The 17,066-nt window shown below is 39.6% G+C and overlaps 1 protein-coding gene and 1 pseudogene across 1 annotated transcript in view; one reads left to right on the top strand and one right to left on the bottom strand.

Annotated features, from left to right (window-relative positions):
* Positions 1 to 17,066, bottom strand: part of INTS4 (integrator complex subunit 4) — a 103,875-nt gene that overhangs the window by 40,142 nt on the left and 46,667 nt on the right. Inside the window, exons 9-11 of the mRNA XM_012650999.1 lie at positions 15,960 to 16,134; positions 6,327 to 6,532; positions 2,800 to 2,942 (exon numbers count right to left, since the gene is read on the bottom strand). Coding sequence (XP_012506453.1) covers positions 2,800 to 2,942; positions 6,327 to 6,532; positions 15,960 to 16,134 — 524 coding nt within the window. The remainder of the gene's footprint in view (positions 1 to 2,799; positions 2,943 to 6,326; positions 6,533 to 15,959; positions 16,135 to 17,066) is intronic.
* LOC105815776 lies at positions 11,712 to 12,145 on the top strand (annotated as a pseudogene).

Consider the following 17,066-nt stretch of genomic DNA (forward strand, 5'->3'; position numbering starts at 1 on the left):
GCATGCCTGTAGTCCCAGCTACTCGGGAGGCTGAGGCAGAAGGATTGCTTGAGCCCAGGAGTTTGAGGTTGCTGTGAGCTAGGCTGATGCCATGGCACTCACTCTAGCCTGGGCAAAAGAGTGAGACTCTGTCTCAAAAAAAAAAAAAAAAAGAACTCAATAAATGTTAACTATTATGATTACATGAAGGCCCTTTATAAGCAATAAGGAATTACATAAGTGAGGTAATTATATATTTTTATTATTTTTTATCTGTCAAGTTCTGGTTTAGAAGGTGTGCTAAATTGAAAAGAAGTATAAATCTTAATCTCTGTCCTCATTGAATTTATAATCCAGCTGAGGCAAAGATGATCAACACTGTAAGTTAGTAAACTATCAAATCACGGACATTCTACTTTCTACCTGTCAAGGCAGAAGAGATCACTACCATTAGAGAAAAGTATCACAAAGGATATGGGACTTCACCAGGGACTACAGAATAGGCAGATTGGCAAAAGAAAGAGAAAACAAACCCCATAAACGAATTCATGAATATATGGGGTATGAAAGGCATCTCATCTAAAGCACCTGACCTTCTTAGAAAAGTATGCTCTTCCCAGTCTGCTTTCCCTTCTGTGTGGAAAGAACTTAATTCATTAATTTTCTGGCCTCTCTCGGCCCTTTTACACAATGTGCCTCAGGGCACATTGTAAAGCAGGGGTCTCCAACCTATGGTGGGTTGTATAATTATGTCATTATATGTTACAATGCAATAATAATAGAAATAGAGTGTACAATAAATGTAATGCGCTTGAATCATCCCGAAACCATCCCCCCCTCAATCCATGGAAAAATTGTCTTCCATGAAAATGGTCCCTGGTGCCAAAAAAGTTGGGACTTTTGTTGTAAAGGATGCATTCTGGCCTCCAGGTTCTACTCCTTTATTTTTAGCTCTCATTCTATTGAGAACTCAGATGGGGAACACAAGTGCTATGGAGTCCCCTTGGAGACACCTACATTTCTGGGCCTCTCTAAAGCTAGACTTCAATTCTGGCTTATTAACACAGTTAATTTTTTACTATCTCATATACCTCCCTATGTGTGCATTTCCTACATCTCTCCCTTCCTGCTATTTGAAGGCCAGGTCTGAGCCAAATCCATTTTTAAATCTCCACAGAACCTAACACAGTGATTGTGTTACAAAAAGTGCTCAAGTAATCATTACAAAATGAACTGAAGATATATAAACAGAGAAAACTACCTCCTTCAAAACCTTCATTTATGTATCTATCTTTATCAATATCTTAAAAATACATTACTGTGACTATACCTTTACTCTTTTATCATACTTTTTTTGGTTGTTATTTCTTTTCTTTTCTTTTAAGAGATGGGGTCTCGCTCTGTTATCCAGGCTAGAGTACAGTGGTGCAATCATAGCTCACTCAGCCTCCAACTCCTGGGATGGAGTGATCCTCCTGCCTCAGACTCCTGAGTAGCTGGGACTACAGGCACATACCACAGCACCTGACTAATTTATTTTTTATTTTTTATAGAGACAGGGTCTTCCTATGTTGTACAGGCTGGTGTTGAACTCCTGGCCTCAAGTGATCTTCTCACCTCAGCCTCCCAAAGTGCTGGGATTACAGGCATAAGCCACCGCACTCAGCCTTTTTTTGGCATTTCTAAATAAGGCCACCACTCATTGGAAAAGATGAAAAAAAAAATTAAGTGATAATTACAATAGGTAACTTCAAAATCTTTTGGAGCACTATGTGGTTAAAGAGGTTTTTTCCACACTTACCAAATAAAGAGGCCTTACATAAATATTCTGGGTGAACCAAATAACTACAAATCTTATTTTAATGCTAGAAGAATGTTCTGTGAAGCATTGCATAACAACTCCTTTCATCAAGCAAAAGTAATCGTTCCTTTTGTGTCTCCACAGAACTACAGTTACTGATACAGGTGTTTATCCCACTACAATCACCACACCCCAAATGACTCAGAGCTCCTTGAAGACAGTCAATAAATGTATATGGAATGGAGCTGAACGGGACTGTAGAAACATAAAGAAATAGCAAAATAAAAAACCATATATCGAAAATATTACCTACAGCAAGACTCTCCTCGTATTTTCAGTTTTTAATATACTTTCCAAGTACCTAATTTAACCCACAGTTTTTCTCTTAGTGACAAATTTTTTTGAAAATCAATAAACTATACACAGTTGGGGTGGTCTCATCACATAAACTCATTTAAACATATGGAACGCACATTTTATATTACATGTATACAAGTAGTTCTTCAAATAGAGGCTCATGAGTATTGTTAACAGTTTATGATAGTAAAGCTAGAGATAACCAAGGGAAAAATGATTGTGATTTCCCATCTGTAGGTCAAGTGACAGCCCTACCTCTAATCTCTATGATGATGGTTCAGATCCCGAACAAAAATACAAAATAGACAAAGGAGTGATTAACACTATATAGGAGAAAGTGAAAAATCAAATTGACTCATCTCTGTACCTCGAACACCTACCATGGGGCTTGGTGCATAGTCAGCATACAGCAGGTATGTAAAATTTGCTTAGCATGGTACACAAGATTTCCTAGGATGAACAAATTAATAAATAATCTAAAATGTGATATTCAGTTTATGAATCAGACTCCTGAGAGTTTAGTTAAGTTGTATCAGATTTCAAAATTAAAGGCAAAATTGAGGGCCATACCCTTAATCTATGATGATCCATCAAATAATGTCAGCATTGCACATTTACCACATTATAGGACTCAGTAAGTAAACAGGCAAAAAAGTCCTTACTTCCATATGGAGTCCCTGTCAGTAGGATACTTGGCTAAATTTTTCAGCAGCTCCACCAATGCAAGATGAATCCCTTCCTTGGTTGAAACATTAGTACAGCATAAAAGTTCATGAAGAGCCTCTCTAATATCTCTGGATGAATCCTTAAAAAAAAACACAACAGGTAATAATAGTAGTCACTGTTGGTTAGCAGACTCAGCCTCCACCTACCATCCCCTTCTACTTAGCCACCTTCCCATCTAGGGTGGCCATGTAACAAAATATGTAGAAGTTTGCCAGCTAAAATTCCTGAAAAACCTTTCATTTTATTGATAAATAAAGGACCAGATATAGTAGCCCTGCCCTACTCTTGGCTCTTTAACCTTCCTTCTCCTTCCTGTCTGCAACTCAGTCATGCTGTTCAAGGGACATAAGCCTTCTTGCAACTATGAAGAAGGACAGGCTAAGAATAGATGCCAAGAGAGAGACAGAGGAACAGCTGGTTGGTGGAGCAGTCAGAATACATACGTTTATCAATTAAGCTTGCTGTCTTATGTGGGAACGGTTTGTGCACCCCAAAACTATTACAATAGTAACATCAAGGATCATTGATCATAGATCACCATAACAGATATAATAATGAAAAACTTTGAAATATTGTGAGAATTACCAAAATGTGACACAGAGACACAAAGTGAGCACATGCTATTGGAAAAATGGCACTGATAGACTGGCTGAACCCAAGGTTGCAAAAAATCTTCAGTTTGTAAAAACAACATCTGCAAAGCACAATAAATAAAGGTACGCCTGCACACATTAAATAAAGGAATAAGGAAAAGAGTCAATCTATCTGATATGAATTTCAAGAAGACTCCAAGAATAAGAAATGTTGAAAAGAGGGAAATAAAAACATCACTCTTCTCCATAAAATCCCACAATGATTTCCCATAATACTTAGAATAAAATCCAAACATCTTACAATGGCCTACAAGGCTCTCCACCTGTCCCCTATTCATCTCTCAAACCTTCATCTCATACCACATATTTCTACTTCCTCACTACATTCCACTTAACTGGCCTTCTTACTCTCTGTTCTGCAAACACACCAAAACTCATTTGTCCCCTACAGAGCCTTTCCACTAGCTGTTGCCTTTACCTGTAGTTCTTTCCTCCAGTCAACACATGGTTGGCTTCTTTTTATCATTCAAGACTCAACTTGAACAGCATCTCAGAAAGGCTTTACTGACCACTGCATTTACAGTGCAATTTCTCACTCCTCCATTATACTGTTTACCTTCTGCATAAGGTTTATCACCATCTGAAATCATTTTATTTGTTTACCTCTCTTTAGAATATAAGTCTCATGACAGCAGGGATCCTATCTTTTGTCACCACTATATTTCTTTTTTTTTTTTTTTTTTTGAGACAGAGTCTCACTCTGTTGCCCGGGCTAGAGTGCCATGGTGTCAGCTCTCACAGCAACCTCAAACTCCTGGGCTCAAGCAATCCTTCTGCCTCAGCCTCCTGAGTAGCTGGGGCTACAGGCATGAGCCACCATGACCGGCTAATTTTTTCTATATATTTTTAGTCGTCCAGCTAATTTTCTTTCTATTTTTAGCAGAGACGGGGTCTCACTCTTGCTCAGATTGGTCTCGAACTCCTGAGTTCAAACGATCCTCCTGCCTCGGCCTCCCAGAGTTCTAGGATTACAGGCGTGAGCCACCGTGCCGACGAATCACCACTGTATATCTAGTACATAGACAGTACTCATTGAATAAATAAATGAATGCCTCCAGGCAGGGTAGTATTTTAGCATAGAAAAAAAAAGGAAATTCCAGCTGAAAGGGTCAGCTAGCTGAGGCTTGAAGCAGTGAAATACAGTGACACAGTAAACATAAGGGAGCAGTGAGTAGCAGGGTAGAGTTCAGAGACAATAAGTTTATGTAAATCTAAACTCTTAAACAGAATTACCAGTAAAGGAATTTATACTTATACAAATTATATATAAAAGTGCTCACAAACAAGCATACCTGTGGCTCTGTGAACAATTCTGTACATCAAAACATAGCTCAACTACTCAGCAAACATTTACTGAGTTCCTAATTGTGCCAGACACTGTAAAGCACTGGGAATAAAAAAATGAAAAAAGCCAGGATCCCACTTAAGAAGCTGAATCTTCTTGAGATAGAGAATTACTGAAAAATCCTAAAGCAGTATATACGGGGTGTCATGGGAGTACAAAGGAGTAGCCTTTAGCCCACCCAGGGGTGGGGGCAGCAGTCACGGAAGGCTTCCTGGATGTGCTACCTAATGCAGGCTATGGGAATAAGCAGAAGTCTGTTAGGTGAAAGGTGAAAGTTTTGTGGTAGAGGGGAAAAATAACAGTGAAGGCAAAATGAGGAAAAGCATGAAGTGTTGGGAAGTGACTATAACATAAAGTTCAAGGTGAGGAATAGTGGAAAAGAAAAGGAAAGGAGTGGCTAGACTATGAGACTACCCATGAAGAACAATAAACAAAATGTAAACTTATCATATTAGGAAAAATTACAAATAAAGATTTAAAATTCAGGAAAAATCTTAAGAGAAGTGCTAAGCAACTGAGAGAATGGTAGGGACTTTCAAAACCAAAGCACCCAATCTGTTTTCAAAGTATGTTGCAGAAATCTATAAGAAGTGTCAAGCATCAAACTGCTATCCCTTTCACATCTGAATCCCATTTCCTACAAATGGAAACCAGAGGCCAAATCCCATTTATGAATACCTTGAAAAACTTCAGTATTTGCAAATAAAATCCAGACATTTTAGAAGAATAATTCAAGAACCACATAGAGAGGTATAGCCTGGGAAGCAAATCTGTGTTCGTATCCTAGTGCAGCCACTAATTTGCTCAGACAACTTAGTTTTTTCTCTATAGAACTATAGGTTTGAATGAATAGATCCCTAAGAGGCCACCCTGCTATAATAGCTTATAATTCACTAGAAGAATGAAGTCAAAAGTTGAAAAGAACTCTTCATTACTTGGCCCCTGCTTTATTTATAGCCACTTCCTCCCCTCCCCCACCTCTTCATCTCTATGCTATCACTATAATAAACTCCTTCTAATTCCTTGAATATATCATATTTTCTCTTACCTACGGATTTTTGGAAATTGCTCCTCTGTTTGGTACCTTTACACCCTACCACCAGTGCCACTCCCTCCTTGAAAAAAGATGCCTCTTTAAGTCCTACTCCTCCTTGAACTGTCTGTCCACTATAGCATTTCTTCTTTCTTCCCTATACTCCCAACCTCACTTCAGCCAATTCAGGTTAGATACTCTGTATCCCCAGGGCACCCTATCCTTTCCTGATCAGAGCAAGACCAGGCTTATTCATACTTCTGTTTAACAGTCAATTTTCTCCATCTTGGGGAAGGGGTGTGTTGGGAAGGCAGCACTGTTCTGCCTGACATACTGTTATGTCACCAACACCAAGCACAATACCTGATTTTAAAAGGAAGGGGGCACTCAGATATTTGATGAGGAAATGAGTAACAAACTGGCAACACTCACCTCTAGCACAGCCAGGACAGTGTCAAGCTGATCTTCTCGGAGGGTGATATTGTTAGAGATTTTTCTCATAGTATGTATGGACTGCAGACGTACTTCCTCAATTTCATCATTAAACATGTCAACCAGGAAATCAAGGCATTTCTCAGCAAAAGAGGGTGAAGATTGGGCCAGCATGCAGAGAGCCTCCACAGCAGCAATACGGACCTCTAGAATAAAGGGGACAAATAGCAGTGCACATTAGTGCACACAGTGGCACACAACTGTAGGCCCAACTACTTGGGAGGCTGAGGCAGGAGGATCAGCCGAGCCCAGGAGTTCAAGGCCACCCTGGGCAACATAGTGAGACCCTGTCTCTTAGGAAAAAAAAATTATAAAGGAAACAATTGTGCATCAAGTTAAGAGCCATGGAAAAAATCCAGGATAGATTCTTTCTTCTTCAGGCTGTCTTTCATTCTCTATCGTCTCACTCTACAAACACTCCCTGGGAGATCTCTATGCCACAGTTTTAGACACTATCTTCACACTGATCTAAGAACATGGAGTTTGGTGTCATAAGGACAAAAGTTTAAGTCTGATGCCATATACATGTGATCAAGTCACATGTCTGTCTACATGAAGTGAATTTCTTGAAAACTATTAACAAGTTGTCTTACTTATCTCAATATTCTGACCACAATATTTTTTAAAAGTCAGTTATTAAATATTATCATTATTATTAAGATTAAAATAGGCTAAATATGATTATTCTCATTTTGGAGATAAGATTTGGCAAAGTAAATTATCTTACCTCAAAGTGAGTGAGGGCAGAGATAAGGCTAGTGCCTAGGTCTATGGATTCTAGGCTAGCATCATGGAGGGTGATCTCAAATAAGTAACTTAATTTCCTAGCACCTCAATTTTCTTACCTGTTAAATGTGAGATAATATCCATTTCCTTACAAAGTTGTTAGAACCAAATGAGATAATGCAGGCAAAGCACAAAGCACACTGCCTGGCATATGTTAAAAAGCTCGATCACTATCAGCCAGGGCATAGGTATGGGTTCCATAAGCGCCTTGAAAACTGAGGCATGTCTTTTGCCCCTTTGCCTGCTCAGAACTTGTAACAGTGCAGCCACTGTAACCAGGAAGCCCTTCGTTCATTCACTAATAAATGTTTCCTGAATACATACTATATGCCAGGCCCTGTACGAAGCGCTAGGATACAGACATGAGAAATGAGTAAGATACAGACAATGCTCACAAGACTTCCATACATGGCTGTTTTGTTCCAGTAGTTCCCAAATGGTTCTCCAACAAAATATACAGTTTCAAAACAAAACAATAAAACCTAAAGTTGTGGTTAATACTCACAAACACAATTTGTTCCTTGTATAAGAAAGGTCTTACAGACACATTAAAAGTAGAGTTACTACATTAAAGAGAGATGATTTGGATTTTCCTTGATAGTTATGAATTCCTCCTTTTCATCAGAAGGGAAGTATTTTCTTCACTTCACTTATCACAATAATATATATATTTTTAGATAGATATGGGGTTTTGCTATACATGAGGGCTGTCCGGAAAGTATACAGCCATGTAATATGAAAATTACATATTAACGATGGCTGGACACTTTCCAGAGAGCCCTTGTATATTTTCCAGGCTGGTCTTGAACTCCTGGCCTCAAGAGATCCTCCCGCCTCAGCATCTTGGGTGGCTGTGATTACAGGTGCATGCCACGACACCCGGCTCACTTCACAATAATATAATTTAAGCGAGAAATTGCTAATAATTATAAAGTAAGCTAGAGATGAACCCAAACATGTTAAGTGCTGACTCTCCTTCCTGGGGTTTTATCCATTACACCACACTGACTCGTGTGTAACCTTTGCAAGTCCATGAAGGGAATCACAGGGGAACTTCCAATCAGCATGAGATAATCAGTGTGACCTGAGCTGATGCAATTCCAAGCAGAAGCAAAGAAATCTGGTGCTTAACTCTGCCTGTACAGCCATGCTACAGCCAAGTAAATTTACATTTTCCACTGAACTTTTTGGAATGTCGAAAATATGTCACAGACTCCTTTAGGGTCCAGGGCAGAGAATCTGCTATACTAGAAAAAACAGACTGATCCTCAGTATCTGAAAATGTGTAATCAGAGGTGACTTAGCTACTTACTAGCTTTGGACTTATTAGTAAAGACACAAAGATGAACAAGAATAAGACTGCCTCCCAAAGCTTACAGACAAGAATAGTTAACTGCATTACAAAGTGATGAGTGCTACCATGGAAAAGCACAGGGAATGTAAGAAAACGCACAAGAGGCATATAGCCCAGTCAATGGGATCAGAGGTGGCTTTCTGGAACAAGTGATCCCTAAAATGATACCTGAAGGAGCTGCTAAATCAAAAGAAAGAAAAAGGCCTTTCTAGGCAGAGGAATTGCATACACAAAAATCCAAAAGGGAAGGAAACCATGGATGAATTAGAAGACTAAAAGTGTGTGAGGTACTATACTAGAGTCTACAGCCAATAAAATAAGGCTCCATTTCATTCCGAGCAATGTGCCCCTAAAACCCAAATTTACCCAGAATCTTATACATGTGATAAAATTAGAAAGCTGTCATATCTGATACCTGGTTATGGTCTACTCACTTTCTAAACTGAAGTTAATTTAATTAAATCTTAGTGACAAGCTGAAAACCGTATAACTAAACCACATAAATGTTAATAGTGATGGGCCGGGCGCGGTGGCTCACGCCTGTAATCCTAGCACTCTGGGAGGCTGAGGCGGGTGGATTGTTTGAGTTCAGGAGTTCGAGACCAGCCTGAGCAAGAGCGAGACCCCGTCTCTATCAAAAATAGAAAGAAATTAATTGGACAGCTAAAAATATATAGAAAAAAAATTAGCCAGGCATGGTGGCACATGCCTGTAAGTTCCAGCTACTCGGGAGGCTGAGGCAGTAGGATTGCTTGAGCCCAGGAGTCTGAGGTTGCTGTGAGCTAGGGCTGACGCCACGGCACTCACTCTAGCCCGGGCAACAAAGTGAGACTCTGTCTCAAAAAAAAAGAAAAAAAAGCATTAATAGTGATGAAATTCAATTACAGAAATTAACAAAGCAAAATGCTAAAAGAAACAAAATAGGTTTCAGTTACTCATCTTAGGGTAAAATGGGTTTTAATAACTAGACTTCCTTATTATCTAACACTATTTAAACTGTAATTCATGTTATAAGTTCACAGAGAACAAAAAAGAAGAGGAAGCTTTAACCAATTTCTACACATAGAGAATATCTTAGAGCAAATTGGATAGGGTAACCCAATTCTTACCTACTGATAAAAAACTGTCTTTCAAAAATAATATTCTTGCCCTTCTAAGAAGAAGTTCTATCCTGAGATAATTTTTTTATAGGCATTTTTAAGACCTGGGTTCTAATCCTGTCTCTGACACAAATTTACTGTAAAATTTAGACAATCAACATTACTTCCCCAGGTCTGTTACTGTCACTGAAAATGAATACGTTGGAGTCAATCACCTCAAAGCACTGCCATTCTATCTATGTGAGACAGATAGCATCATATTATGGAAATCACAAGAGCTTTATAGGACTTCTATTACAAGATAGAGTAACAAGGACCAGCTTTATCCTCCCAGGACAAGAGACAAAATACACGAAACAACAGCATTCGAGACACTGGACATCAGGCCATAAAGGACAGCAATCTCTGAGAAATGGGAAATAGATGAGGTGAGTTCTATGATTACAGTGGTTTAGTGTTTAGAGAGTTCCAGGTACCAGAGTTGAGAAGACAAGAGCTGGGAGTCTAGGGAGGCCAATGTGGCTAGAGTTCATAGGGCAAACTACCAGAAAGGAAGGAATTGCACAGAGAAATAGAGAGCTGTAAGATCTGCAGAGGGTCCCTCTCAAGTCTTCAGCTGAGTTCTGATGTGTGAGGAAACTACCTGAGGCCTGGAAACGAACCACTCAAAAGGATTAAAGGAAACAATCCCTAGCACTCACACAGGGCCTATAATACTGCAGTTTATTCAGCAGAGATTTTCTTCAGTAATGGAGAAAAGCCCTAATCCAAATGGTGCTCTGGTCCTGTCCAAAAAAGCTTAAAAATAAGACCTGAGCAAAATGTGTATAAGAACAAAGCTCAAGGATAGTTATAGGAATAAAATAATGTTAAGTATCCCAATAAAGTAAATTCACAATTGGATGTCTGGCATCCAGTTAAAAATTATCAGACATTGGCTGGGCACAGTGGCTGATACCTGTTATCCAAGCACTTTGGGAGGTTGAGGCAGAAGGATCACTTGAAGCCAGGACTTTCAGACAAGCCTTGGCAACCTGGCAAGACCCTGTCTTTACAAAAACATTTTTTTAAATTATCGGACATGCACAGAAGCAGAATAATATAATACAGGAGGAGAAAAAACAATTAAAACCAACCTAGGAAGCATAGAAATAACAGATCTAGTAGACAAGGATAGCAGGACAGTTATAAATGTATTATCTATTGAAAAAGCTAGAGAAAAGATTAAGCATGCTAAATAAAAACATGTAAGATACTAAAAAGACCCAAATTCTAATCAGACTTCTAAGGATGAAAACTATACATCTGAGGTGAAAAATACTCTATATGAGATTAACATCAGATTAGCCATACAGAAGAAAAGATTAGCGAACTCAAAGACAAAGCAATAGATACTATCCAAAATGAAACACAGGCCGGGCGTGGTGGCTCACGCCTGTAATCCTAGCACTCTGGAAGGCCCAAGCGGGAGGATTGTTTGAGCTCAGGAGTTCGAAACCAGCCTGAGCAAGAACGAGACCCTGTCTCTACTAAAAATAGAAAGAAATTAATCAGACAACTAAAAATATATAGAAAAAAAAACTAGCCGGGCATGGTGGCACATGCCTGTAGTCCCAGCTACTCGGGAGGCTGAGGCAGAAGGATCGCTTGAGCCCAGGAGTGTGAGGTTGCTGTGAGCTAGGCTGACGCCACGGCACTCACTCTAGCCCGGGCAACAAAGTGAGACTCTGTCTCAAAAAAAAAAAAAAAAGAAATAAAAATATTTATTTAGCAATTATTCAATGATATGCCTTCAGTTATCAGAACAAAAATACAAAAATAAAAAGATATCAACTCTACAGTCAATGATTTCACAGACTTGTGAGAGAAACTGATAAGCAGAGACATAACTACACTATGTCATGAAATATTATAAGACACATCCATAAAGAATGCTATGCAAATGGAGAGAACAAGCAGTACAGAGTAGAGGCAGGGAGAGGTAGATTTGGGAAATTGGAAACCGCAGTGCAAATGAAGTATAAGAAAGATGCCATGTGGAGTCGCCGCCGCTTCCTCCGCCAACGTTGTTGTTGTGGTCGGTGTGCTGAGCTCCGCGGCTCCAAGAGCCGGTCCGTCCCCTTCCCGCCGCTGCCATGAAGTGGATGTTCAAGGAGGACCACTCACTGGAACACAGATGTGTGGAATCCTTGAAGATTCGAGCGAAATATCCCGGCCGGGTCCCGGTGATTGTGGAAAAGGTCTCAGGCTCTCAGATTGTTGACATTGACAAACGGAAGTACTTGGTTCCATCTGGTATCACTGTGGCTCAGTTCATGTGGATCATCAGGAAAAGGATCCAGCTTCCTTCTGAAAAGGCGATCTTCCTGTTTGTGGATAAGACAGTCCCGCAGTCCAGTCTAACTATGGGACAGCTTTACGAGAAGGAAAAAGATGAAGATGGTTTCTTGTATGTGGCCTACAGCGGCGAGAACACTTTCGGCTTCTGAGGGCCATTGCTAGGCTAGGTGCACTGTTCCTGCTTGTGTATCTTGTAAATAGCTGGCCATTTTCAGTTGTTATACCAGACCCTCTCCACAAAGACCTATTAGTGCGTTTGTAACCGGATTTATTTCTTAATATATTGGAAGGTTTTGTTTCCTTAGACTAGTAAATCATCATACAGAGTTTTATTTTGAGTTTTTCCTTTTGTGCACTATCTTCATGGCTATACTCTCCAGGGAACTTGTTCTTCTGGAAATCATATTTAACGAAGATATTTCCATATCAAAGTGAGGTAGGTGCGGTATTAAAGTCAAAGAAAAGGAGATAATGCATTTATTCTGGATTATGTTTGAAGTGTTAGAAGGCTAAGTATTAAAAGCATCCAAATTAAATCCTTGGCAATCAGAACACTTGCGTCACTAGATTTTGCCAACTGCCAATCATGTTGGACTGAGCTAATCTGTTCCTCTTTCTGAAACTACTGAAGTAAATAACAGTAAAACTTCCTCTTATAAAGGCAAAAAAAAAAAGATGCCATGTGAAGCATTAAGTGGTTTTAGGAATGGAACATGGTATGGGAGTGCTAAAAATGAGGCAGGACAGACAGGATTATAAAAGGCCTTGTTTGCCATGGTAAGGGGATTATCTTATGAATAATAACTAGATAATCTCAACTAAACACTTAATGAGCTAAACAGTGTGTAAAATATTTTGTGTATAGTTTTCAAATTTATTCCTCCTGATAATACCATAAAGAATGTACCTTTATCATCACCATTGTTTAGATGAAAATTTGAGGCTAAGATTAAGTAACTTGCTCATTTCAAGTAAGGGAGAACACAGATTTATATTTCATAAAGTTCATCTTACAATTGTGTGGCTGGTGGACCATAAGGAATCCAAATGATAACAAAGAGACCAATTTAGGAAGCTATTGGAGTAGGTTCTAGATATTCTTAAGGAATATCTCTGAGACCGGCCGGGTGCGGTGGCTCACGCCTGTAATCCTAGCTCTCTGGGAGGCCGAGGCAGGCGGATTGTTTGAGCTCAGGAGTTCGAAACCAGCCTGAGCAAGAGCGAGACCCCCTCTCTACTAAAAATAGAAAGAAATTAATCGTACAACTAAAAATATATAGAAAAAATTAGCCGGGCATGGTGGCACATGCCTGTAGTCCCAGCTACTCGGGAGGCTGAGGCAGTCAGATCGCTTGAGCCCAGGAGTTTGAGGTTGCTGTGAGCTAGGGTGACACCACGGCACTCTAGCCCGGGCAACACAGTGAGACTCCGTCTCAAAAAAAAAAAAATAAAAATAAACAAAACAAAAAAAACCAAAATGACCAAAGTCATTGCATTAGAGTAAGAGGAATATGGGTGAATTGTTTCCCCTTTCCCTCTATTCATAAAAAATTCTTTAACTCTTTATTATCACTTTTATAATTAAAAAATTGAGGTACTGACAATGGCTGTACATATCATATTCTCAGACTCATATTTGGTCCCACCAACCATGTTAGAGAACCATCACAGTCAAAGCTTAAGGGCATTCCATAAGAGGCATTTTGTTAGTGTTTGGTGATCACTCTTCCATGAGAACAGCTGTTGAAAAGGAGTCCTAAAATGTCATACTATTTCACAAAATAAGAACAGACCTTTGGTCTGCGGCCACCCCGCCCTGACTGCGCCGGATCCCGTCTGCCCTCTGAAGAACAGACCTTTGTAGTTTCTAACAAACGGAAAGTTAATCTTTTCTCTTCTTTGTAAAACACAACCTGCACAAAGTATTTCATTATAATAATACAAAATTTAATGGCATAGCTTGTATTACAATTTGGTTCAATTTACTAAGATTTTAAATTAAATTGTAATCTAGTCATCCTACATTAATTTAACAAATGCATGGGCTGCTAAATTAAATAAACACAACTCAGCATATAGCCACACTGATACTGGTTACAGAAACTCAGTTTAAACAACAAAGAATTCAAGTTACCCTCAGATCTGACATCAGCTTCTTATCAAGGGTCTGCTCCAAGAAATGAGAACTGACTTGCTCCATAGAGCCCTAAAACAGAAAGAATCCAGGGTAACTTTTATGATTTAAACATTATCTTAAAATACAAAGTTTGGAGCCAACTTAAATGAATAAAGACAACATTATCCATGATAGTAAAGATATCTATGGGTTCTGAATCACCAGGAAAATAACAAAAATACAAGCAGCAGCTAACACCTAAATAGAGCTTACTACGTGTCATGTACTATTCTAAGAGCTTTACACATATATTAACTCATTTAATCCTTACTATAACCCTACAAAGTAAAAACTATTATTAGTCTCATTTTATATATGGGGAAAAGGAGATATAAAAAGATTAAGTAACATATTCAAGGTCACAAAGAGTGAACTGAACAGCTGGGATATAAACCTGGTTCCAGAATCCTCTGCAACTTAACCACTATTCTCTACTCTCTCTCCACTCCTTTTCATTCATTCCATTCATGTGTTCATTCATTCACACATTCAATAAAACAAATGCTGCCAGGTGTGATGACTCACACCTGTAATCCTAGCACTTTGGGAAGCTGAGGCGGGAGGATTGCTTGAGGACAGGAGTTTGAGCTTAGCCTGGGCGACATAGTGAGACCCATCTTTACAAAAAATTTTAAAAATTAGCTGGTTGTGGTGGTGCACACCTGTAGTCCCAGATACTTGGGAGGCTCAGGCAGGAGGATCACTTGAGCCCAGGAGCTTCAGGTTGCAGTGAGCTATGATGACACCATTGCACTCTAGCCCAAGCAACAGAGCCAGACCCTATCTCAAAAGTTAAATAAAGAAATAAAGGCCGGGCGTGGTGGCTCACGCCTGTAATCCTAGCACTCTGGGAGGCCGAGGCGGGTGGATTGTTTGAGCTCAGGAGTTCGAGACCAGCCTGAGCAAGAGCGAGACCCCAGTCTCTACTAAAAAATAGAAAGAAATGATTTGGAAAACTAAAAATATATATATATATATAAAATTAGCCAGGCATGGTGGCACATGCCTATAGTCCCAGCTACTTGGGAGGCTGAGGCAGAAGGATCGCTTGAGCCCAGGAGTTTGAGGTTGCTGGGAGCTAGGCTGACGCCATGGCACTCTAGCCCAGGCAACAGAGCAAGACTCTGTCTCAAAAAAAAAAAACAAAATAGCAACTCGAGGGAAAAAGACATGTTATATACAGAGGAAGATAAAAATAACAGCAGACTTCTCCACAGAAAACTATGAAACAACATCTTTAAAAGACTGGGAGAAAAATCTTACTAATCTAGAATTCTATTCCCACAAAAATGTCTTTCAAAAATGAAGGTAAAATAAAGTCCTTATCAGTCATAGAAAGGGTTTCCAGTCAGACATACTTAGATTTAAATCTTGCTTCTGTCTCTTACTGGCTGAGTAACTAATACCAAGTGACTGCCATTATTAATAATATCAATTTTTACTACCAATTATTAAGCGCTTATTATGAATAGGTCATGTATTGCACCAAGTGGTTTATGTATATGTAACCTCGTTTAATTCTCACAACTCAGAAAAACAGTTATTTTTATCACCATTTTGTAAAAAGCTGGAATCTGAATATAGATTAACTGAACCCAAAGCCCATGCCCTTAACCACTGTATCATACTATATGGGCCTCAGCCTCTTCTGTTTGTAAAATATGTAAAATTATGATTTGTAAAAATCATAATAAGTATTTCACAGAGTGACTGTGAAGACTAAACAAGACAATGCATGTATATCACCCAGTACAATGCATGACACATAGCAGTCACTCAGTAAATGAGAACTATTATTACTATGTAGTCATACTTACCATACATCTCATCTTCCAATCCATGAACAAAAGCTCCACAAGCTCCCGACTCAATCAAGTTCACAGCCCCAGTATCTACTTCTTCCTTGGGAGCATCGTCTCCCCACTTCCTGCCGCTGGAAAACTCCCCTGAACTGTACAGTTCCTTGGCACGCTCATGTGCAGTACGTTTCCTCTGGAGAGGACAACAACAATTACCAATCGCAAGAGGTTCATGAAGTGACATTAAGGTGCACCCTGAGAACATGGGAAGGTAGGAAATAAAACTGCTCTCTGAGAGTTACACTTTTTCAAAATTACTCAGGAGTTTAGGGCAGAGAAATGCAAATTCAATTAAAAGTGAGACCAAAGGCTCATGGGTCTACAACAGCTGAGAGTAACCTAATTAAAGAGGATGAAGATAGCTAAAGAATGTGTTGATCAGACAGATGGTTTAGTTTGCCATGGCAACGACATAGGAAAGGGAGCACCAGACAAGCAAAAAATGGCAGTGTCCCTTCAAACGACTATTTGGGTATAGACAAAACACTCATTCTAGAAAATAATTGTTTTCAATCCCAGTAAAAGCAATCCTCTACTTAGTAACACTGTGCTCTGCTTGAGCAACAGTGTGCTCACCAAACAATCTTCCAGTAAGTTCACTTTCTATACAGATTGCCTAAGGGGGAATATACTGGTTGGCAAAAGCAAACATCCAGTCCACCTGACAGTTATGGCTCTCATCATAAATGAATGAACTAGCACTCTGATTTATACATCAGCCTCTCATGAACCTTCGTAGTGTGAATTCATAACCTCATGGCTGCTCATCGAAGAAGCAATGATGAGACAGAGCACCTGGGCCTGCAAGAATGTGGGTTAGGTCCAGCATTAAAGCTTGTACCTTGTGACATGTCTTAGAAACCCTTGCGTTACCCACCCCTTCCCATTCACCACACGCATTTCCTTCTTCACACTTCTACCACATCACACACAAAGAATACTTAAAATCAAACACCATGCCGGGCGCGGTGGCTCACACCTGTAATCCTAGCACTCTAGGAGGCTGAGGCGGGTGGATTGCTCAAGGTCAGGAGTTCGAGACCAGCCTGAGCAAGAGCGAGACCC

This window comes from Propithecus coquereli, unplaced genomic scaffold (genome assembly GCF_000956105.1).
Source record: "Propithecus coquereli isolate 6110/MARCELLA unplaced genomic scaffold, Pcoq_1.0 Scaffold344, whole genome shotgun sequence".
Taxonomy (NCBI): domain Eukaryota; kingdom Metazoa; phylum Chordata; class Mammalia; order Primates; family Indriidae; genus Propithecus; species Propithecus coquereli.